This window comes from Haliotis rubra, unplaced genomic scaffold (genome assembly GCF_003918875.1).
Source record: "Haliotis rubra isolate DU_JTF1 unplaced genomic scaffold, ASM391887v1 Scf215, whole genome shotgun sequence".
Taxonomy (NCBI): Eukaryota; Metazoa; Mollusca; class Gastropoda; order Lepetellida; family Haliotidae; genus Haliotis; species Haliotis rubra.
In genome coordinates, this window is record NW_025766170.1 from 361,199 (window position 1) to 384,595 (window position 23,397).

The following is a 23,397-nucleotide window of genomic DNA, read 5'->3' on the forward strand; positions in this document are numbered from 1 at the left end:
GTTGATGTTGTTTGTGAACTTTGAGGGCTTATTAGTAATAAATTTCAACTGGCAAAGGGTATTGTTTAAAATTTGACAAAACAAATATTGTCATTGTTGAGGCTGTTTAAGGTAAGCAACATTATACTTCAAGTAGAGCATCATTGCCAATTTATTTTGTAAATTATAACAGAACACACAATATGATTTTGTTGTGGAGGTTTATGCACATTTTTCATGTCATGTCTCAGAAAAATGCTTTACTATTCAAATTTATTCAAATATGAGAATGATTTTAATAAGATAGGTCTGTTTTTCGGCTAACATGGCTGAAGAGCAGTAAAGTCCCCTTAAATCCATTTACTTTAATTGGCTTAATTTAAATACACAATGTAACTGGATATTGATTGCATTGTTGCACTGGGCAAAACCAGGATGCTCTCTTACATTACCTAGCCAGCTGGTCAGCTTTCACGAACATAATGGTGTATGGCTATAAAACATATCTGCACATTCTATTAATGAAGCATCCACACTTCAATGATTTCAGGGGCTGTGGGGTAGCCTAATGGTTAAAGCGTTGGCTCATCACGCCGAAGACCCGGGTTCGAATCCCCACATGAGCACAATGTGTGAAGCCCATTTCTGGTGTCCCCTGCCGTGATGTTGCTGGAATATTGCTAAAAGCGGTGTAAAACTAAACTCAGTCAGTCAGTCAGTCAATGATTTCAAGCCCAAGGAATATTGACAAATTCCATATAGCTCTTTTGATAGTTACTCTGACAGTAAATGCAGTGTATAAAGTTTAAAGGTCAATGTTGAGCAGAAAACTTTGCAATGTAAGTCATTCGCAGATTTGTGAAATGTTAATAGGTTGCAAAAATACTAATAGGTTGCATTTTTCAATATCAGGTTGCTCTAGTTCTTGTGTAATATGGACAAGTTATGTTTGCTTGAATTCAAAGAAAAAGGCCTAATAAGTAGGAGTTTGTTGTTATGTCAATTCTTGTATGTACAAAACTTACTGAAAGTGTTAAACCCAAATTAGACAATAAATATTGAGAATGACAACTCTTGTTTCACAAATTGAATTTGATGAAATCACAACCCTTTTTAAACTTATGGCTCAAGAAACTACTGGAGTTGGCCAAGAAATCCTGATTGGCACATTGGTTGGAGTTCTTCCTTACTTTTGCTGCAAGTACATGTACGTTAAGATACAAAGATGACAGAATATACTGAAAATAGCAACACAAAACACAATGTGTTGCCAAGTTACGACTTTTTTCCTTTGTTAATTGTAAGTTAATTTGGAACTTGTTTCATTTGGAAGTTTTCAAATGGCAGTTTTCTCAACCCACCCATATTAAACACATTTATTTAGGAATAAATGGGAAAAAAAACTTATTTAAGTCTGCTAGAAAATTCGGGATAGATCATTCAAAAAAATTTAATAACAGTTCACAGAAGGAAGCCCTGAAACATTTCTTAGAATACAGTCTTGTACTTGTAAAATGCTACACATTTATTACCTTTTCTAATCATTAACCCTCATCTGGTGTGTGAGGATTAACTCTCAAAATATGGTCAACCTCCTCTATAGAATGAGCTGTTTTTTGTTTTAAACATGTATTGTTTAATATTTTAGGTGCTTTCTACCCTGGTGTGCCAGTTCAGCCTGTATGTTTACGCTACTTCAACAAACTGGTAAGTGTGTTGGTTTATGAACCTCTCAGCAAACACTGTTATTTGTTCAGATTGTTTGTGTTAGGTGATGGGACAGAGCCCCAACGTCACCACGGCTAGTGACCAGACCTACCTCCTGAGATAGTAAGGCAGCTCACTCAACTATGTTTGTTCAGTTACACCTGCTATGGTACAGGAGAATATTTTGTGTGAACTAACAGTGAATAATTAGACTGCCAATAAATAAATAATTGGTGTACCATTGCTAAATATCTAGTATTTTTCTATGTATGAAGTCTGATGAAATTGATATAATAATCAATCCTTTTTCTTGAAACAAGTGTTATCATACCTTATTCTAAAAATATTTCTCTTTTTCTGCAGGATACATTTACGTGGACATGGGATGGTCCAAAAGCGTGAGTACTTGAGTTTGCTTGATTTTTATTATTTTTTAAATGAAGTTATTCTTTTAGTTTTAGTTTACCCTGACATCAGTTTGACCTTGTCACCTGTGTCACGTTCACCTAACCATCTGTAAGCATTCAAAATTGAACAACCCTTCACTAAGAAACTGTGAGAGGCAAGGTCACAGTTGAGTTGCTTCCCTTTGCTTTGCCAGAAACCTAAGATCATTATGTTGGGACTAAATTTGCCCAGGATATGTTATTAGGTTAGTCGACACTATACTGGTGTTTGTTGGTTGTACCAAAATATCCTAGAGAACATTGGTGTTTTATCCCATATAAATCAGTGAGTGAAAGTTGCTTTATGCCGAATCAGCAATTTTGCTGCTATTCGCAGCAAACATCAATCAGACACACTCTGATACAGCTGAATACTGTTCATTAACCCAAGGAACTGGTTTGTTAAGATATAGCTGAAATATGTTTGATGTCATTCATATGTTCTCTTGCTCTTGAATGTTTCAGATTTGCTTGTCTATGGTATACATTCTGTCAGTTTAACAACCAGGTAGAAATAGAGGTTAGTATCTAAGATGCACCATGATACTTGTAATAGCATCATTGTTCATTCAAGATATGTTTGTGCTTAGCTATACGAGAATCTGAAAAATCTGTCAAATTGGCTAATCATATTTTGATCTGATATTCTTTTTCACTGATGTGATTTATTGATTTAGCTTTTAATGAATTCCATGCATTCTTAGAACACACATTTTCCACAATTATGTCGTAAATGTTCCCTCTGGATTATGGTTGCCAGTTTCCTGTGGGTACCACAGATACATACAGAATGAAAGAGATTTAAATTTTTCTAAGTCATAGCTTTCCCTAGTGGTATGCCAAAATAGAGACATGGTTATCTCCCTTAGTTGTGACGTCACAGCATTGTTCTTTGAACACCCTCATAATTTTTTCTGTATGGTCACGCACAGACGTGTTCAGAGTGGAAGAGAATTTTTTCCGAGTTAATCTTCAGATTATTCAAGAATACGGTCAGTAGAGATCCCATTTTGTCACTATAGACAATCACATTGTTACTTCATTACGTTTTGTAACAAAATTTGACATTTTGTGTAGCTTGTTTCCCGCCATTGGACTTGATCATGTTGCAGAATAAATGTGTTCAATACCAGAAGTGTTATGGCCGAATTAGATCCACATTCCCTATGTGCATCATGTTTTGCAGGAGCCTTTGTACAGTAAAAATCGCAGTTTTCTATGCTCGGCCTTATCTAAGGAGGAATGGGTTAACATGGATAACGCCCGTAATCAGGCTAGGGAAAGGGAATTGTTGCACACGCTTCAGATTCCTCTAGAGTAAGAAATCTACCTCTCAGCCTCTTAGTTCGGCGGTTAAATCGGATTCTAGTCCAAATTAGAAGTCTAGATTAAGCTCATCTTCTAGCCAGGTTGATTTGTCAGCTATTACGGCCCTATTGTCTTCTTCAATTAGGAAATTCTATCATCCATGCAGCAGTCATTCCATGATTTAGAATTACGTAACAAGGGAAAAATCTCGGATTTACAGAGCCAAATAGATTTCTCGGGCTCCCTTACACAAATGCTCTTTACTTATATGACTCATGCGACGACGGGCACGTTCAGTCCCAAGGTCAGGAGTTATTCCCCGTAGGGCGGCGCGATGCTCTGCTCGGTTCGGTCCAGCATCACCCACGTCCTGAAGCTGGGTCACCGATCCCCTCGGTGGGAGACGCTAAGGCTTTGAGCGGGAGGGACTATGTCAACAGCTTTGACATTAGGCAGGATTTGCCCATGGCGCAAACTGCACAGGCCCTGCCTTCAGTCCCTGGCTTTCAACCGGCAACGGTAACAACCCAATAAAAAAAATGCCCTCTCGGCCAGCAACCCTTTCCCGCACAGGCGGATTGGCGCCGCACAAGCATAACGGGGCTGATCCCGTGGATCGCTTGCTGCCCACACGTAGGGGATCGTCCCAGTCAACCGTAACGGCTACAGGAGACACGGGCTTCACGGCTGTCCACCAGCTGACGTCTACCGTAGCCACGGGTAGTCCGGCTGATCAGTGGGATGGTGTAACGGGATATGTCTTGGATCAAGTTGACACAGACGGGTGGGACTATGTCAACAAGGTCGACCGACGGCAGCTTATGCCCATCCATGGCACAAGCTGTACGGGGTCTTGCCGTCAGTCCCGGGGGTTCAACTGCTTGCGTTTGACCCTACTAGTACTATCAGTAAGCCTGCTTGGCCGTCAATCGTTATTTTCCGCATGGTGGGGTCAGAGCCGCAAAAGCCCAACAGCATTGACCGTGGTCGGGTGCTGCCCACGGGGTCGTCAGCAGTAGTAACTCGTATGACGCTGGCAAGAGCCATAGTTTAGAGTCTATACCCGTAGGCAGCTGAGATGTTCTATAGTCTATACATGGGTAGTCGAGTACCAACCACGGAGTGAGTGAGTTAAGTTTTCCGCTTCACTCGGCAATATTCCAGCTTTATGGCGGCGCTCTTTAATTAATCGAGCCAGGACCAGACAATCAAGTGTTCACTAACATGAGCATCGTTCTACGCAATTGGGATACGATGTCTTTTTGTGTTAACCAGTCAGCGAGCCTGACCACCTGATCCTATTAGTCGCATTTTTTTATGTCAAGCAGAAGGAACTCCCAAGATATCTCTTCCCCATTCATCACTTGTGAAACGGCTTTTGAATTTTCACTTTTCAACTCTCGGTAGATATCTACCTTCAGGGGGATAGATATAAGGGAGTCAGCAGTGTTTGTCATGACGCAGATAATCTGCATATTTGACAGATAATTATCTCAAATAGGCAGTGAATTTAGAAGCTTGCGTCATTGTTGACGAACTGCTTCTAGGCCCTTAGTTCAGATAATCTAAACTTGCTTTCTATGCGATGACTGTTTTTTTGACTGCTTGGTGCTGCTTAAATACCTGACCTGTCTTGCCTTGTTCTTGTTTTTTGTCGTTATTAAACAGTCAACATTTGATGTCTTGATGAAGTCCAAACTGAGCTTGACTCACAAACATGTCCATGACTCCTTCTCATGACACTAGAGAGTCATTATGACTCCTAAATTTTTATGCCTACGACAGACACTGAGTCAGGGAGTTGTCGATCTCGTCTCCACTCAACAATCTGTTCCACTTGGCATGGTACAAAAGGCTATAAATTTTCATCATCTGAGCCTATTACTTCGTCTACTACTTCGGCTATTCACCAGTTCCATTGGAATCTACCTACGGCCACGGCTTCCAATTAACCCGGTACAGTTGTTTAAGTACTCTGTATCACATACAAGAGTCTAAATGGCATGGCACCAGAATATTTAATTATAAACATGTGCGGATGCCCTGGAAGTATATTAAATGACCATTGAAAATGAAGTGTGCACCCCTCCTTTCCTCAATAGTGTGCACCCCCTCTTTCTCAAAAAGCTGTATCCGATCCTGATATAAGTGATTTGCTAACCTCCTTCTACCACCCAGACAACTGCGACCTGGAAGCAATTCTTTTTGAATACTCCATCTTACAGACTGCCATGGCCTGTTATTGAGAGTGTTCTTTCAGTGGTTGCGCGCCATCACTGTGGAATAGACTGTCCCTCGCTATAAACTGTTTCTATATTTTCAAACGTAAGCAGTTCAAATCACATCTTTAAACGCATCTCTTTCACTGTACTATTAACTCAAACAACACTTTGTAGTGCTTAGGCATACACTTTGTGGTTGGATTTCCCGATATATAACTTTTCAGTATTACATGTATTATTAATACAATTACTGAATTAGAAACACCATGGCTATATTCGAGGCCACGGTTCAAAATCAATCCGCTGACCCACGAGGCGGCGGCAGCAGTTCAGGTAGCACATGAGTCGGGCCAGGTGAATGAACCAGATAACAGGGTGACACGTGTTTTTTCTTCTCGGATTGCACAGTCAGCTGAGAGCTCCTCGGGAGGATGGAAACAAGACTGATATCGGTACACTTACAGAATACCGGATACCTAATTATATACATTCTATTGTGCGCGTGAGGCTCCTATATATAGAAGAAACAGAGAGCGCATGCCTGCGAGCGATCCAATCAAAATACGAATTTAAGGTAAAAAATAAGGTTAAAATGGAATTCCTCACCTTACTTCCGGTTGAAATTTTATTCAAATGCATGCTGGGAAAAGGAACTCTACAGTGTGGGAACACACTGATGGTAAGTGTTTTTTGATTGGTAAGGTAAGGTAGTTAAGGCTTTTAAATAAAGGGGGGTACCCCCTTTACCCCCATTATCTTACCTTTTTAAGCTTTAACATTTAATATTTAATATTGAACGCCGCTTCAACACAGCCTTCATTCATGGCGTGCCGTTGCTAAGGAAACAAAACGGAAGTGCGCAAAAATAAATGCGTAATCAAAATATAAATGGCGGATAGGTATCCGGTATTCTGTAATCTTGCCCTGATATCCAGTCACTGAATACAGGCAAATGATTTTATTCAAATTGCCTCTATTAACCCAGTAGGGTAAATGGGTACCTGGTAGGATAAATCATGTGACTATTCAACTTTCTAGCGCCTCTTGGCGGGATGGGCTATCAGGGGTAATAGAAGGTATAACATGTCAACACCTTGTACATGGTAAAGGGGTGTTATAGGGCACTTTTATTATTCTAACAAGCGCCTATTATCCCTCTGCATTCTGACGGATCTTGGAAGGTGTATTCTGTCAGTTTATTTTTTCATCATCCCCATCTCCCTAAAACACGCTAATGGCATCTGCCATTTAGTCTACCTATTTCTGCCATGCTTTACGACCATGTGCTAAGCTGGGCCCCGTCTTGCTGATTGCAATATACGCAATGTGGCGCAAGGGAGCCGGGAACCAGCTTGGGAACCAGCTTAGACCATGTGTAAGCTAAAATATAACGAATTATTTCATTTCAAATAGTATTTACTGCGGACTGAATGAGCTAATACACTGTAAATGGGCGCTGTAAACATCGCGTTGTTAGGTTGTAGAGTATTACAGGTGGACACGAGTTAATCACGGGTTTAATCAGCGGCGCATTATTATTGATACTTTTTCTATGAAGGTACATTTTCTTAGAAATATGACGTGCCATTGGAGATGCGCTGTAAGAATATTTTGCGCCATGTCACGGCATGTGGGAAATTATTCCATGATTTTGTGTCTGTGTTCACTGCACAACATAGCTGGACAATTCAGTCCCAATATTGCAAATACGAAGACTAAGGGTATGAATTGACAAGTCCATGTCAACCTTGATAGGATGGGTGTTTGTTTGTTATCCCCGCCAGTGCTTCAAATTGATAGGGATTTCTCACACCTGTACTCGAAATTATTCCAAACTTTCGTTCACAATCACGTTACTCCTATGGAATTTTAGGTTTTAGACCATGCATACTAGATCGATATCTTTTCATACGGCGGTTACCTTGTCTTGGGAATCTGGTAGCTGCCTCACCCTGGTTTTGAGGATTATATGGCAATTAATCAAGATACCATGGTCGCCAATTCAGCCCACGATGGATGCTTGCACACTCCTTTTGGGACGTCGTTTTCAGGCGGTTTTCCGATGCCAATCACACTCAAGTGCTTGTGTTAGACCATTCGGCAGCTATAGAACAATCTCACCTCTTGACTGGAGATAAGAATCTTCCAGAACAATCCAATGAGGAAATTGTTTCAACAATCTCTGGATACTTTTCATTCATATGATATTGACCCTCCATTTTTGTTATATTGAGGGGAATTCAGATTCAGGGCTATCTGAACGATTTCTTAGCGGATTGTTAAGAAACTGAAACACAGTACTATGGTGGGCTACAGATCATCAATCGCTTCTGTTTGAGATATACAAGGACTAGCAGTGGTTCTAACAGCTTGTTCTACAAGCCGATTAGATCGTTCCAGTTAAGAATCTTTTTCGGCTCCTAGTCCTACAATCGTCCCCAAGTTGGCTTTATGTCTATTTCTGCAGTCTCTGCAGAAGTCTTCCAAACCTATGCAGGGGGGTGCAGATATATCCAATCTCAGCAGTGGATCACTATTTTTGACTGTGAGGAGAGGAAGGAAACAGGATAACGGTAATGGAAGGATGAGGATCTTTGAAGAACCTTATCTACTAATATGTATCACCAGTTAAACGGGATTGTTATGTCCGCTGCAGTTTATTACTCCAGTTAAAATAATCCACGAGAAGACATGAAAGCACTTACCGGAAGTGACGTCATAGACTGGAAGTGACGTCATAAGACCGAAAGTGACGTCATAGACTTGAAGCTACATCATAGACCGGAAGTGATGTCAATAACACGGAAGTGACGCCATAACACCGGAAGTGACGTCATGTCTGGTAACGAGGTTTTGGTACGGGACTTAGGTCTCATGATTTAGTAAGAACGATATCATCGTTTAGGAATTAATTCAGTTATTGATCTAATTTCTCTCCAAATATATTTGGAATCCTCCCTCACGTTAACTTCCTGTTCTAGTAATGAATTAGCAAGATAACATGGTGGCGGGAATATTGAACAGGAAGTTATCTAAGTGATAGTTATCCCGAAGGGAAATTCTGGATTTCAGAGGTATAGTGGTATTCCTATGCTTCCTCATTCACTGGGGCCCTCCATCCTTATGTGGGATTCTGGCAACCATAATCATGTTTACGACATAATTAGGAACAATTACGGATATTGTTAGTAATTATTAGTAAACTTACCTCTGGATTATGGGATCTAGGTCCCTCCCTTCCTCCCCGTGAAGTGTATGAGGAAGAAATAGTTTAACAAATAAAATTTTAGAAAATTATGAGGGTGTTCAAAGAACACTGCTGTGATGTCACAACTAAGGGAGATAACCATGTCTCTATTTAGGCATACCACTAGGGATTGCTATGACTTTGAAAAATTTAAATCTCTTTCATTCTGTATGTATCTGTGGTACCCACAGGAAACTGGCAACAATAATCCAGAGGTAAGTTTACTAATTATGACTAACAATATCCGTAATTGTTCCTATTTTAGATGAAAGAAGTACTTATTCATTAAGAATGATGTACCTATTGAAATTGGTTAAATATTACAGTTTTCTGTACAAATTTGTATGTTCTTAATGCAAACTGTATACAAACTGAAAGTGAAAGAACATGCTTAACACCGGACTCCATTCAGATTCTGTCACTTTCATGTCTTGTATTATTATCAACAAACTTCTTTAATCAATAATAATAATCTACAAATGAGTTGAAATGACTTTCATTTGAAATAATTAGCAACAAATGCCCATTATCCATTTTTATTATCCACAGACATGTATCAAAGTGGCATATTCATGGAACATGTACCCAAACTTTGCTGCTTTTGTTTTCAGTTCCTCCCTGTATATAATCCTAGTGAGGAAGAAAAGAATGATGCTCGACTCTTTGCCAACAATGTTCGAGCAGTCATGGCCAAGTAAGTGTCTTTCGTTGAAACACATAAATCTCAATTACATTGTATTTTATGTGTATCTCTATATGTTTTTAGTCCTGCATTATATAATTTTCGAATGATTTAATATCTCATTGCTTTTAAGCAGTAAAATCCCTTAGGGTGTGTTGTGAGTGTGTGTGTGTGTGTGTGTGTGTGTGTGTGTGTGTGCGTATGTGGGTGTCCCCGGTGTCTAGATGTAAAAGTGTTTATTGCAGACTCATATTTGTAATCCATTATGTTAATTTTATTTCAGATGTCATTCAATTCTCATTACATTATTTTTTGTTGAATATACAAAGATTTCCTATGTTTGTATATTTTTTAAAATTCAATAATGATATTTGCCATGATATTAAGTATTATTAAAACTACATCACCCATGTATAGGGGAGAAAAGGTATGAACAGCTTAATGCTGTGTCTAGCATACTTTATAAGTACAAATACACACATGATCTTAATCTTTGTCATTGTCTGTCATTGTTTGTCATGAAGGACACAAGATGCCATTGAATTTGGTATATCATAATGTTTAGAGATGTTTAGTCTCACCAAATTGGCCAAAAAAACTGTGCTAGTAAATCGTACTGTCATCACCATAACATGAGATGCACAATGAGGTGTGAAAAGGGAAGTGAACTGCACACTGTAATGGATCTTGTCATTTGTAGCATTACATAAGTTTGGTGCCTAGGATGGGGCTGAGACATGGAATATTTACTTATTTCTTTTTCAAAAAATGGATATAGATATGAAACAGACCTTAACATGACATAACAGTACCTGAGAACCAAGACCATTATTTGTATTAGCCATGTTATGAATTATTGTGGGTTTAGTATGACTGACTGTCAACACTCCTAAAGATAAACTTATTGTGCTTCAACATATGGCGTTTCATTATGCCTCACATTTTGAGACATTTATTTTCCAGACACCTCAATTGTCCTGTAACAGACCACACTTATGATGATTGTCGTCTGATGGTTCGAGCAGCAAGGCTGAAATTGCCGATGGAGGCTGGATTAGTAGAATTTCAGAAACTTCATCAGAAACTAGGGTTTGTACCTTCCTTGAAATTTCCTTGAAATATATGTATTCATTTAATATGACCTTGACTCATTTCCTTTTGGAGCAATGGGATAGTAGCTTAAGTGTCTCTTATTGTGTTGATAATGGGGCACTTCAATTGCAGTGATAGATATAATTTTTCATTTGAAAACAGGTTTTTGTAAATAGAATTAAACCATTGTTTGAGTAGGTTGTTCATTGGTATATAAATTGAAGATGTCAAATTCATTTCTTAAATGGATTTTAGATCTGTTTGAATTTTATGCATATATATATTTCCATATAGAAGTGGCAGTTTGCACCAGCTGTGATATCCTTTGTTATTTCATGAATGGATCTTTTGCAGAGTTAGCTCTAAGCAGATGCAGGTATATTTAGACAAGTTCTGCAAAATAGCAAAATCTGGTCACATAAGCTTGGAGGAGTTTGCCATCTATTTACACCTGCCCAAGTCCCAAGCTTTAGAGGAAGTATTTGCTTTGTATGATCGGGTAAGTCTGTATATGGTGTGTCTTTAATACAAGTCTTTTTTCACCACAAAATAGGGATAAGAAGGGGGAGGGAAAGCATATTATGCAAATGGTTGGTTTTATTTGTGGTTAGTATATCAACAAGGATTCTGCTATGCAATAACACCATGATTTAGGGGCAGAACAGGTCCACAGTACCTCATGGTTGTTGCAAGAGCTGTTTAAAATTATGATTGGTCATTTTTGTTAACAAGGACACTGCTTCACAAAAATGTAGGTCTTATTGTTGAGATGAGGTCCTCAGTACCTCAGGGGGTTTAAGGGCCATTGGAATCAGTGGTTACAATGCATCTCCTTGTTGTTTGTTTGTCATCAAACCTCATCATGATATCAACAACTGATTTTCCTTGACTGAGATGTCGACATCATTTACATGCACATCCATTTACTCATAGTAGACCAGGAATTGTTATAGATTGTAGATAGAGGTATGCGAGTCAAGTGTATCAATATTGTATGTATGTAGTTTGTAAGAAACAGAAAGGTAACTTTAGTCTTAGTTTGGTGTCTGTTTTGAATAATTTATGTCATTACAAATATGTTCTGATCATAAATATATCTGAATGGTACACAATCTACAATATATGTTCATGTAAATTGATCTGTAAATCTGAACTGAATAAAATAAGTCTATATGAGCTCAAGACAAAAATGGGTAGCCTAGTGGTTAAAGTGTTCGCTTGTCACGTCTAAGGTATGGGTTCAATTGCCCACTTGGGTACAATGTGTGAAGCCCATTTCTGCTCTCCCCTGTCGTGATATTGCTGGAATATTGCTGAAAGCGGCGTAAAACCCAAACATCTTGTGAACTGATATCGCATAATTCCTGTCATAAAACTGCAGCCTGTACAATGGATAGCAACACAATGTCATTTTACTGTTGTATGTGTGCAACTTTCATATGTTGCCTGTGTTTAGTATTTGAAACTAAGTATTTTGTTTCTTTGTACAGGATAATTCTGGCACAATAGATTTCAGGGAGTATGTGATAGGTTTGTCCTTGGTGTCTGGACCGGCAAACTCAAACGACACTATACAGTTTGCATTCCAGGTAAATATTGGTAATTTGTTGTTTTGGGTTTTTTTGTTTTGTTTTTTGTTGTTGTTGTAAATAAATCTAGGTGCTGACACATTTCAGTCTGCCAACTAGTCCAAAGACCTGAGTGAAGTCAAATCTCTTGTGCTTATTCTGTCTTTGTACCCATGAAGATCCGGGTTAGAATTGATCTTCAGTAAACCATGCTTGTCGTAAAAGGCGAATGGCATCGGGTTGTCAGGCTCGCTCACTTGGTTGACACATGTCATCATATCTCCGATTGCATAGATCAATGTTCATGCTGTTGATCTGGTCCAGTTGATCTTCATTATTTACAGACCACTGACATATAGCTTGAATATTGCTGAGTGCGGCATAAAACAAAACTCACTCACTAGTTATGCTTTATGCTGAGTCTAAAAGCCACCTGAGTGCCAAAATACGAGATCAAACTAGTCGACTCATAAGTATTGACACAGATTGGTATCTGCAATGATTGTGATGCAGATTCTGTCAACTGGGTGAAACAATTCAGGGAAAATTGGCAAAAAAAGTATGGCTGTAACTGTTTTCAACCAAATGCCTTATGTTGTGTTCCTATTTTTTTACTTGGCTATTGTAGTTTTTCATTTAATTATTCTATTAAATTTTTTAATTGCAAAAGGTATTATTAGTTTAGTCCGGATGAAAAGGAAATGGCAAGTTAAAATGAAACAATTCACATGTACTTTCAGTTATTTGACACAGAAAATCAGGGTTACATCAGCAAAGAGGGGTTCACGCAGATCCTGTGTAATGCCTTTAAGATGAACACACAGGATGTGCAGGTGCTGTTTGACAAAGTGGACTCTGACAAAGATGACAAGATTTCATTTGGTAAGTAATAGTATGTTCAGATGACTAGATGTAGCTCATATTGCTGAAAGGTTTCTGTGACCTATTTGCGCTGTGACCTGTTTCACATTTTGGAGTTAGTTGACAGAGTTGCTTACAAGAATATGTTAAGATGTTTTGCTTTTATTATCATAACATGGATTGATTTTGCTCAGGGCATTTACTGGATGATCAAGCAAAATAATTGTTTAAAGATCTTTTGCTAGAAATCCCTAGTTTATGGTTCTACTCAAATGTTACAGGCATAGTAACATTAAATTCTCTTGGGGACTTGGGGAATGAAAAAAGAAAGATCACGATTATTACAAATGTTTGTGAAAGACCTTATTATCAACGAAGAAACTAACATATTGGTTGGCAAGGAATATTTCATGTGGTTTGGGTTCCATGACAACTGTATTTTAAGATCTATTTTTGGTCATTGGTCCTATGTATATAGAATGACTAGATTTGTTTGTATATCTAATGTACAGTAACACAATATCAATATATTCATCACTGGCTTGTATGGTCTCGAAAAGATTGCCAACAGGCCACCATAATATTGCTGAGTGCGACATGATGGAGATAGATAACCTGTACATTACAGGTATTGTATAGACTATCAGTAAATATATGCTCAGGTCAATGAGATCATTTATATTTATTTCCTATGTTGGTAAAATTACTTGCAGATGAATTCAAAGCCTATGCAGAAGAAAAACCTGAGTATGCAAAGTTGTTCAAGACATATCATGAGCTGGTACAAGGCAATGGCCATGTGGAGAACAATGGGACCCCACCTAAGGCAAAGTTTGATTGATGGGTATACCCTCCCCTCCATGTGTTCGTGAGGCTGTCGACTGTGGGAGTGATTCTACTAACTCCATACTCCAGGATCAACAGATCTGCTTATACGTGTTTTTATCTAATCAGCAATACACCTTTCTAAGTTTGACCCAAGATCTGCATGCTTCACTTGATGATATTTTGTTTGCAATTTGTCCACACACCTCTCTCTGCCTATCACCTGTTGCCTTGAACAGAATAAACATTGTAGACCAGATCGAATATATATAGGAATCATGAGCACCAAAATGGTTTTACCACAGATGTTAAATCTTAGAAATGAGTTTGTTTCACGAATTGTAAAAGCCATTTGGAACTCATGATTACTACAGCCATCGTCAGGAAGAAGCCGTGTTTGTTGAGATGAAACTTTAAAAATCATTAGTTACCAGTCTTTCTGTAAGATCTGGATCCAATGCAAAGACATGAACAGCGTGATAGCTGAGAAGGGTTGTACCGGTAGCTATGGTCACAATTGTCGGTAACTGTGGGCCTATTCCAGAGGAAAGTGAGTGACCCTGATGGGGGCCGTCCTGGCTATATGACGGTCTGGCCTTACACCAGACCTGATACAACATTCCTACCTCTGGAATGGCTGAAGGCAGAAGGGCAGAGATGGATGTGGTCTCTTTGTAACGTTTTGTTTATACACAACAACCATAGTGTCACAATATCTTATGAAGACTCCAGTTGGGGTCTTACGCTAGTCAAGGCACTAATTGTCTCGGCTGCGATATATTTTGTCAGTGGTAATGGTCTACATGAAATTAATAAGGGACATTATGAATGGAATAATGAATTTGTATCACAAGGATTTATAAACAGGTTTATGGGCAACTCATATTTGTAGTTATGGGTGCGTAGAGATCAAAAGATCAGATGATTCTATTTATGAACTTATATAAACAGCATTATATTATAATTTAGGTTTGATATACTGTACATCACTGCTCACAGATTAAAAGAGTTTTAGTGTTGAATGTTTGTTGAATATTTTCAATATTGATTTTGTTCTTGTAAATTGATTATAATTATCGCATTTAATAATTCTTGTGCTTTAAATTACAAATCTGTGGTGGATATTTTCAAAGATTTTGAAGGATAACAATTCTGAAATACCTTACAGTTGTTTGTTTTGGTTTCTTTACATTTGGTTAATTGGTTATGTTTGTGCCATATTATACTTTTGTTTGAATATTCTTTGTGTTCTTTATTTGTACATGTTTCATTTAGAAGGTTTAGTTGAATATTTAAAATGACTAAAATCAAATCAATTTGGATGAAATTTAAGAGGGGTGTATATTATAGCTGAAATTGTAAGATAATCCTATGGTCATGTCTACAAGAAAGTTTGAATTCTGCTTATACAGATCAAGCATTTGGGGTAATTGGGGAATTTGTTGATATGCCATGTAACATAACTGAGCTTTGCAAGCACAAAAAACTACCTCTGTCTCCCACCTTTCCCTAATATTCATGTACCCAGTGCTTGCCTAGTGTCCAGAATTGTGGAGGTCAATTAGGTTCCCTGATAAAGTATCGGAATCTAGACACCCCTCACTCTCACACATAGAACTTAAGGGATATGACAAGGACACTTTGACTGTTTATTCTGAACATTGATAATGCTCTGAAACATTATTAGTTGTAAGGTGTACATATTCTTGTTGGCAGTCCTTCAAGGAAGCATTTTGAATTGTACTAACCAGTCTTTCAGAGTCTTATGAATACAGGTTTCAGATTCTTATGACTGAGGAAAGATTTGTAGTTTTCTGTCTCCTTCATATTGAAACTGAGAATGAAACATATGTTTCAGTTCAAGCTGCACATGTTGAACCACTTCAAACTAGTTTGTGATCTTTTGTCCACTTGCATTTTTTTCTTTTGCTTATTAGCTTCAACTGTTGCTTTGTTTATTTTTTACTATAATCTCTGCAATACTGATGGATCTAACAGTTCATATTTTATTTTTGTTTATTTTGAAACAAGACCATTTTCAATCTCAATGTAGCCCATTAACCCTACAACTATTTTGTTTTATCTGGACTTTTGGGGTTAAATATACATACAGCTTTTCTGTACCTGAACATCAATACTCTTCGTTTGTATTCCATGTTATTTTTGGCCTGAAAGCTGTATCAAACATGGGACAGATTGAAGTTGGTATTTATTCCTTAGACTCTAGTCAGACCTTACACTAGTCCAGTAACTCATCCTGCACAACTGTATTACATTTCAGTGTCATTCACATGTTATTTTCTTTTAAAGAATTAATGTTTGTTTGAAAATATGTACCACTTCCTGTTCCTCAAAGCTAACACAGCACCAAGACAATCGTAATGCCCATAGGGCGGTGGGGTAGCCTAGTGGTTAAAGTGTTCGCTCATCATGCTGAAGGCCCAGGTTCGGTTCATCACATGTGTACAATGTGTTAAGCCCATTCCTGGTGTGCCCTGACCATGATATTGCATGAATATTGCTAAAATTGGCATAAACCCCAACTCACTCACTCACTGTAACACCCATACTCTAACAAAGACTTTTGACATTTGAAGCAATGGAATATCTTCGTGGAACAGGATCATGGTAAACATTACTAATGATTGTATATTAGTTTACTGCTACTAATCAGATGTTTGCTTTGGGATTGAACTTAGCACAAAGTCATTGTTCTGCCATTACAAATACCCCACTGTTTTGCTATAACACCTAAAATAAAACTCCCTTGATCAGTTCTTTCTGAATGTCTCTTATGTTGAGTTACTACTCTGTAGTTTCATCATTGCAATGGCTGAATACTCTGCATGTATTTTTTTCTTTTGCTCAATTTTCAGATGTTTCCACTCATGCAATAACAATAGTCCCTGAAATAAGAAAGAGGTTTTTACAAAGTCAGAATACTATATGTAACATTTGTAGTGGGTTGGAACTGAGAACTACAACAGGAATTCTCTCCCCTTTATTTCAGGCGATTGATTCAACAATATCAGATGCCACTCAAGACAGTTAACCTGAACTCAGATACAGTTTACCAAGGGGTGCGTAGTTCTGTTAGACAAGGCTGTAAGCTCACAACAAAATCAGAGAAGACTGTGTATATTGAGTACAGGTGCATATGAAAGAAATACCGGAACATCTTCTCTTGTATTTAGTTTGTGTAGGGGATAGTTTACAGAGATATGCATTGGTTTCTATCCCTGCCTTCTACAGGAAAATGTCTTGAAAACCTAAGTGGTTTGCATAATATGCTCAATAATAATACAGATGCCATACATTTATCTTAGTAGCCAGCGTAGTTTACAAGTCATCAGGGTATTATCCTCCATGTTTCGTACCATCAGGATCTAGTATTTTGAAACAGATTTCAAAATGTACTCATTTGCATGAGGTTTCTTGCCAAAGATGTGTGCATCATTTGTTATTTTAAATCTGGCTTGTTTTACATCAATTTCAGAGGTCAATGCTACCAAGTCAGTAACGGCCACACTAAACAGCTGGTCTGCTTCCCTAGTTAGGTTGCACAGGTGGCTGGCCCCGAGAACTGTTGATTGTATCAGCAGGCAACGTTTGATAATATTTATGTTAATTTCTTTTCTTTTTGTTCAGTGCACTACAATGTGTGTATATGGATTTATGAGCTCACCTGGTACAAAGTCCAAGTGTGCTCGTTGTGGAATATCGTTCGTCATTAAAGTTTACACTTTCAACATTCCTTTGTACCATTGGTATTACGCTGCTCAACCTCCAACAGGATATACCACCAATGGTTTCACCAGGATGTGCTCAAAATAGTTAATTTGATTACATTTATAGGGACAGTTTTCAACTGTACTGGGTTTGTGATGCATGAAGACACAAATCTAAAACCCTTCCATCTTCTTTGGTCTACATTATATAATTTAATGTTTCATATTTTTTTTTCTTTGCAATATGGTTGAACTATGATGACATACATGCAGTTTAAATTTGAAGTTATGGGGCTAAGTGCCAGGATTAATTCCCTGAAATTAAGTGTTCCCACACCCCATTCCCATTTGATTTGTGTTAGGATTTATGTTAAGTTTGAGTTTTTGCTGATTTTGATCCTTTGCTTGAATTGTGTTGATGTATTTTGTGTTTATCTAAGATTTACAGTTGAGCTGCAGAGCCTTGTGGTTTTCTATTTTTTTAAGATATACTTTTTGATGTGATATATAATTGTTGATACATCCCTATTTCCATGATATATTTTCATGTGAGATTCAAAAAGGTTCTATGAATGTTAACATATATCAAATGTAACATTGCCAAATAGTTGTTTAGGTGATGCTAAGTGTGTAAGTGATTCAAGTCATACATGAAGGCATTTAGTAGGTTGTGCACTAGGTTGGGAAATTGTTCGTTAAGCAATCAATATTTTGCTTCAAAATGCAGGATTTCATTTTGGGGAAAACTGTATATTTAGTCTTTGCATGACATTTTGTGCAGTATTTTTCTTCTTGAATCTCTGAAGGATCTTAAAATAGTCCAATGATTGAATCATTGATATTTATTAGAATTTTTAATACCCATTCACGTGTTCTTGAAAGCATTCTATGTTTGTTCTGTAAGTATTCGTGTCAAATAATACTTTTAATAAGATAGAGGACAAATTATCTTTTAATATTTGTTTTGTAGTTTCTGTCACAGAAAGTACTATTTAGATTTTTAACTATTTTCTCTATATTTGTATGTTATCTTTCCTTAACAATGGAGATGCAGAGATCAGTACTATTTTTCTATTTCAGAGTATCAACTTTCAATTTAGTACACTGATATGGCTTTATGAAAAGGTCTTAGGGATTGTCTTAAACATTCTCAATCAACTGATTCATTTGAAAAGATCAACAAAGTTCCTGTCTTGTACTCTTAGTTTTAGTTTGAAAGTCATACATAAACACAAACGATTTCAACAGGATGTTTTATTGAAAATATCAACAAAGTTCCTGTCTTGTACTCTTAGTTTTAGGTTGAAAGTCATACATAAACACAAACGATTTCAACAGAAAATATCAACAAAGTTCCTGTCTTGTACTCTTAGTTTTAGGTTGAAAGTCATACATAAACACAAACGATTTCAACAGGATGTTTTATTGAAAATATCAACAAAGTTCCTGTCTTGTACTCTTAGTTTTAGGTTGAAAGTCATACATAAACACAAACGATTTCAACAGGATGTTTTATTGAAAATATCAACAAAGTTCCTGTCTTGTACTCTTAGTTTTAGGTTGAAAGTCATACATAAACTTAGTTTTAGGTTGAAAGTCATACATAAACATTTTATGGCAAATTGTAAGAAATGCAGAGAAGTAAACTACTTTAAATACTGTTTGTATGAGTGTTTTGGCACCCTGATATTGATAAAACAACCAAAGGTTCATGAAACCAAATAACAACATACGCATAATAAGTGAACCCTTTTATTTGTGTCAACACATTCAAACAATGTGTACAGGTTCGGTGCAACACTAAAGAAATTCTGGCTGTTAACTGTGATCTTTAGCAGCGGTTCATTTTGGTAGCCATAGGAACCATTTGTCTTGTAGTGTGACACACAACTGAGGACAGAATCAAGCTAACAGTCTGTGTTTGTCATGGTAGAGCAAGATATTCATCTTCAGCTTTTGTTACTTCATTGAATCAGTTGGTGAGGGTCACATTTTGGAAGTGGTTATCTGTTCTTCGAACATCAGCTCTATTTTTGCAGTTTGTTTTTTCAAAATGTCTGCATTTACTACCCTGAAATTGTCTCAGCATTAGATTCAGCAGATTTGAATGTTAATGAATGGACTATTTTTATCTAGTGTGTTAGACCAAATGATACTTTACCTGACCTGTCGACTGACTAGTTGTGGAGGCTCGGACTGGTTTTGTCACACTTCTACTCAATAATAAGCCTTGCCTTTACACTGAATTGTTTGTGACCGAAATACCCACAGTTTACCAGTTTGGGATAAATATTCAAACTGCAGTAAACTAAAAGCCCTTGAAGGTTCTTGACAGGCATCATCCAGAAGGCAGCGTTTCCAGACTAACACATATGTTTGATGTTCATGAAACTGGAAGAAGCTGCTTTTATGATGAAGTAATGGGTATAATGACTTATGACATCAACAGCTTTTACACTATTTTACTTCCCTTGACATGAATCTCAAAAATAGATATGTGTAGCCACTGTGCTTTGTATTTTTGTCTTATCTAGTGTCATGTTTTCATTATTTAAAATGTAAATAAACTGGCAAAGTATTATTTTTGTTAGCATTTGAAGATACATTTACCAGTAAGATATTTTTTATTCTAAGATACCTGTAGGCCTAAATGATAATTGTTATTTATATTGTTATCTACTACTTAAGGCCATTGTGGTGTTATTAAGTCATTTATTATTCTTTACTGATGCATACAACTACTCTAACCAAGCATGTGTGTATATCTTATTGATCATTGTCCTAACTACATTCTGTCAATTAACTATGATATATATTTCCCATCTTCTTCATGTTCTACACTGGTTAGGATAGAAACTACTGTTAACTAATTCTGTAGGTGTGTATGAGGTACCGGTACAATATGATAATGCGAAATGAAGATGATTGTTTTGTCAAGACAGCTGTTCCTTGTGATAAATTGAGTGTTGGGCGAATTAAATTTGAGTCAGGTGCAGTTACTTTTGTCTCACCTGAACCACAATAAACTTTCAGAGAAAAGATTACCTGGAGAATCCTGTGTATTCGTACAGATTGAGCCGACATCTGTCCCACAATAGTTTGTGTTGAAAATATTGTTAAGTTGTTATTTGAGTATGAGTGATGCAAGATAATTGAAGATCTGTTTTAGCTTCTGTAACTGCCTGATTTAAGCAAGAGATAAATGCCTGAACGCTTACCATTGTTACTTTTCAACATGTACAATGTATTGTGGAAACCTGGAACAATGTTTCAGTGCATGAAGTCTGAAATTGGGTTCTTATTTGTTGCCATGGATTTTGTATGTGTGATTCGCCATGACTGTCATGCTACAAGAAACTGCATGACTGGATGTTGGATATAGTTGTATGTCCGTGTGAACTAATGGCATTCCATAACACAAGGCAGTGTATTCTGTAAATGTCTTTGGGTCTTCGCATAGTGCTTAAATAAATAGCAAAATACAGTTCTATCATCACAAGATCTACAGGATATCTTATTGAATATCTTTTATAAGAGTTGTATACAAAGTTGACTATGAGTCTCTCATGTGAGAAAGAAAGTGTTGTTCCATTTCCCCCAAATTTGGTGCATGTCAAGACCAGGACTCCTCGGATTGCTGATGATTATGAATGTAAAATACACTTTGATACAATAAAGTAAAGAAACAGGATATCAAGGTAATAATACAGGACATGATGCACCCGAAACAAAAACAAAAACTGTCTTGAACTTCTGCAACAGAGGATGACTTCAACTAGTTTATTGTTAGCAACAGCACAAATGTTTTTACTAAATTTATATTTATTCAACTCTTTAAAAATGATAGTCCTCGCTTTGAGAAATTAGGTATTTACAGCCCATCTGCATCTGATGTTTTACATCTACACTTGAATCTTGTGAGGTAGAACACCTAAAAAAAAATAGATAAAAAAACCAGATAAATAGATACATTTGCTTATAGACTATAGCTTTATTTATTATCTTTTAATAACAGAATTGTTTTTGTCATTTAATGTAAGCAAATTGATGGCAAACATGCTGTTCCTCAAAGTATCTGATAAATTTACAAAAACATTTGAAGCACTTCATCACTTCACTGACTGATTGGTGTTAACCGTCTTTGCTCATCTTGACTGCCATTGAAAATAACTCCATAATAAGAGAATATTTTGGAAAATGGTGTGAATTTGAAAAATACTCTCAAACATGTCCACTATTTGTTGTCTTACCAAATTTATTTATTTATTTTTCTGGTGAATATATTTTTTAAATTGCTTTTAAACATCTTCAATTATCAAGTCTCTATTCCTTGTGTGGTAATATCACTTTGTTACTGTGTTTTAATTGGTACAATATTAGACATGTGGTATGTGATAAGAAAGTTGGAGAAGTAGTTACTTTCATCTCAGTCCCATGATTTGCCACTAAATGATAGTCGATTGTAGCAGTTTCATTAAAATCTCTGATATGATACGTTCTTAGAATGTGATGTTAATTGAATCCAGAGCAAACTTTGACTTACCAATCTAATTGAAGAATGTGTGGATTCTTGAGCCAGCCAGCTTTCTAAAAGGATTTGGGTTAATTTCTTCAGCACCTTTATTCAGCATTATTTTTATCTTAGCTACCAGAGAAGCCAACAGAATAAAAAACAGTCTCTTATAATTTCATGCTTAAGGGTATAAATGACATGGCATTTATAGTGACAGGATGTGTTACATATCATCAACAATATACTGGTGCACTTTATAATTGCATTTGAAATTGCCCAATTGACTTTGTTTAAGAGACACACAAATAAGATTTGCTGGTCTAAATTCTCCTCTCACTTGAATTCATGATTTTGATGCTGATGGGCTGATGTACTAATGAGAAAATACAGTGACCTTGTACAGAGATGTCCCCAGAGATTTACCTATGGGAGTAATAGATTTCCAAATTAAATTAGACAGTGAACAAGCTGTTCTGACACATGTCGCAGAGACCAGTAATGACATTGACAGAGCCAAGTGTATTTTAACTTTATCCTGTGATTCTTCTACTTCCAAAGATATGTTTTATTCCTTTCTACTGTGTTTTCTTGTTTGTTATCCCAAATGCTCATACATGGAAACTGATAGCCAGCTTTTTGTTCATGTCTCATTCTGTAACACTTTGATAGAAGTGTTCATGTTGTCTCCTTGCTTGCGTGAGTGGGATGATGCAGGAGGACATGTCCTGGCAAACAATGTCCTGGCAAGCAGGCAAGCTGATCAGCTTAAGTGGAAGCTTTCACTGGACATCTTGTTAATTAAAATAGGAATTTGTTCCACAGTTCTACCAGAGAGTGGCCTTATCAGCTAAATGTATAGTTTGCATCATTGGGCATTTTCCCCAAACATTTTCATAACTACTGTGTTTGTTTTCTAATGTGTCACATGTCTTTAAACATCAATACCTTCATGAAAAATAAACTGTGTTTTATCTGAAATTGTCTGTTTTTGTTGCTATCATTGATATTTACAAACATATCATGTACTTTCAACTGAGGTAAATATGATATGTTAACAAATATATAGTAACGGATACAAATATTTATTCATGAATATTTTATGGTTAAATATCTGGGCATTTGAACAGCACACATGTCATGTAATTGCTTAAGTTGGAACATGCAAATGACATTCGCAATAAAATAAAAAAGGAATACATGGCGAACAATGTCGCTTATA

At 36.9% G+C, this 23,397-nt stretch overlaps 1 protein-coding gene and 1 long non-coding RNA gene across 4 annotated transcripts in view; both read left to right on the forward strand.

Annotated features, from left to right (window-relative positions):
• Positions 1-18,891, forward strand: part of LOC124276894 (lysophosphatidylcholine acyltransferase 2-like) — a 45,029-nt gene extending 26,138 nt beyond the window's left edge. For both annotated transcript variants that reach the window (XM_046712563.1, XM_046712562.1), the window contains exons 5-13: positions 1,628-1,686; positions 2,050-2,084; positions 2,598-2,652; positions 9,521-9,603; positions 10,555-10,680; positions 11,038-11,182; positions 12,174-12,272; positions 12,992-13,133; positions 13,826-18,891. In XM_046712563.1, the coding sequence (XP_046568519.1) occupies positions 1,628-1,686; positions 2,050-2,084; positions 2,598-2,652; positions 9,521-9,603; positions 10,555-10,680; positions 11,038-11,182; positions 12,174-12,272; positions 12,992-13,133; positions 13,826-13,953 (872 nt within the window). In that variant the 3' untranslated portion in view covers positions 13,954-18,891. The remainder of the gene's footprint in view (positions 1-1,627; positions 1,687-2,049; positions 2,085-2,597; positions 2,653-9,520; positions 9,604-10,554; positions 10,681-11,037; positions 11,183-12,173; positions 12,273-12,991; positions 13,134-13,825) is intronic.
• A 38-nt stretch (positions 18,892-18,929) lies between these two features.
• LOC124276895 lies at positions 18,930-23,156 on the forward strand. 2 transcript variants are annotated; one of them, XR_006898685.1, is made up of 2 exons: positions 18,930-18,966; positions 19,255-23,156. It is a non-coding gene; the product is annotated as an uncharacterized LOC124276895 (long non-coding RNA). The 2 variants fall into 2 exon arrangements; XR_006898684.1 differs by lacking the exon at positions 18,930-18,966 and adding an exon at positions 19,161-19,224.
• The last annotated feature ends 241 nt before the right edge of the window (positions 23,157-23,397 follow it).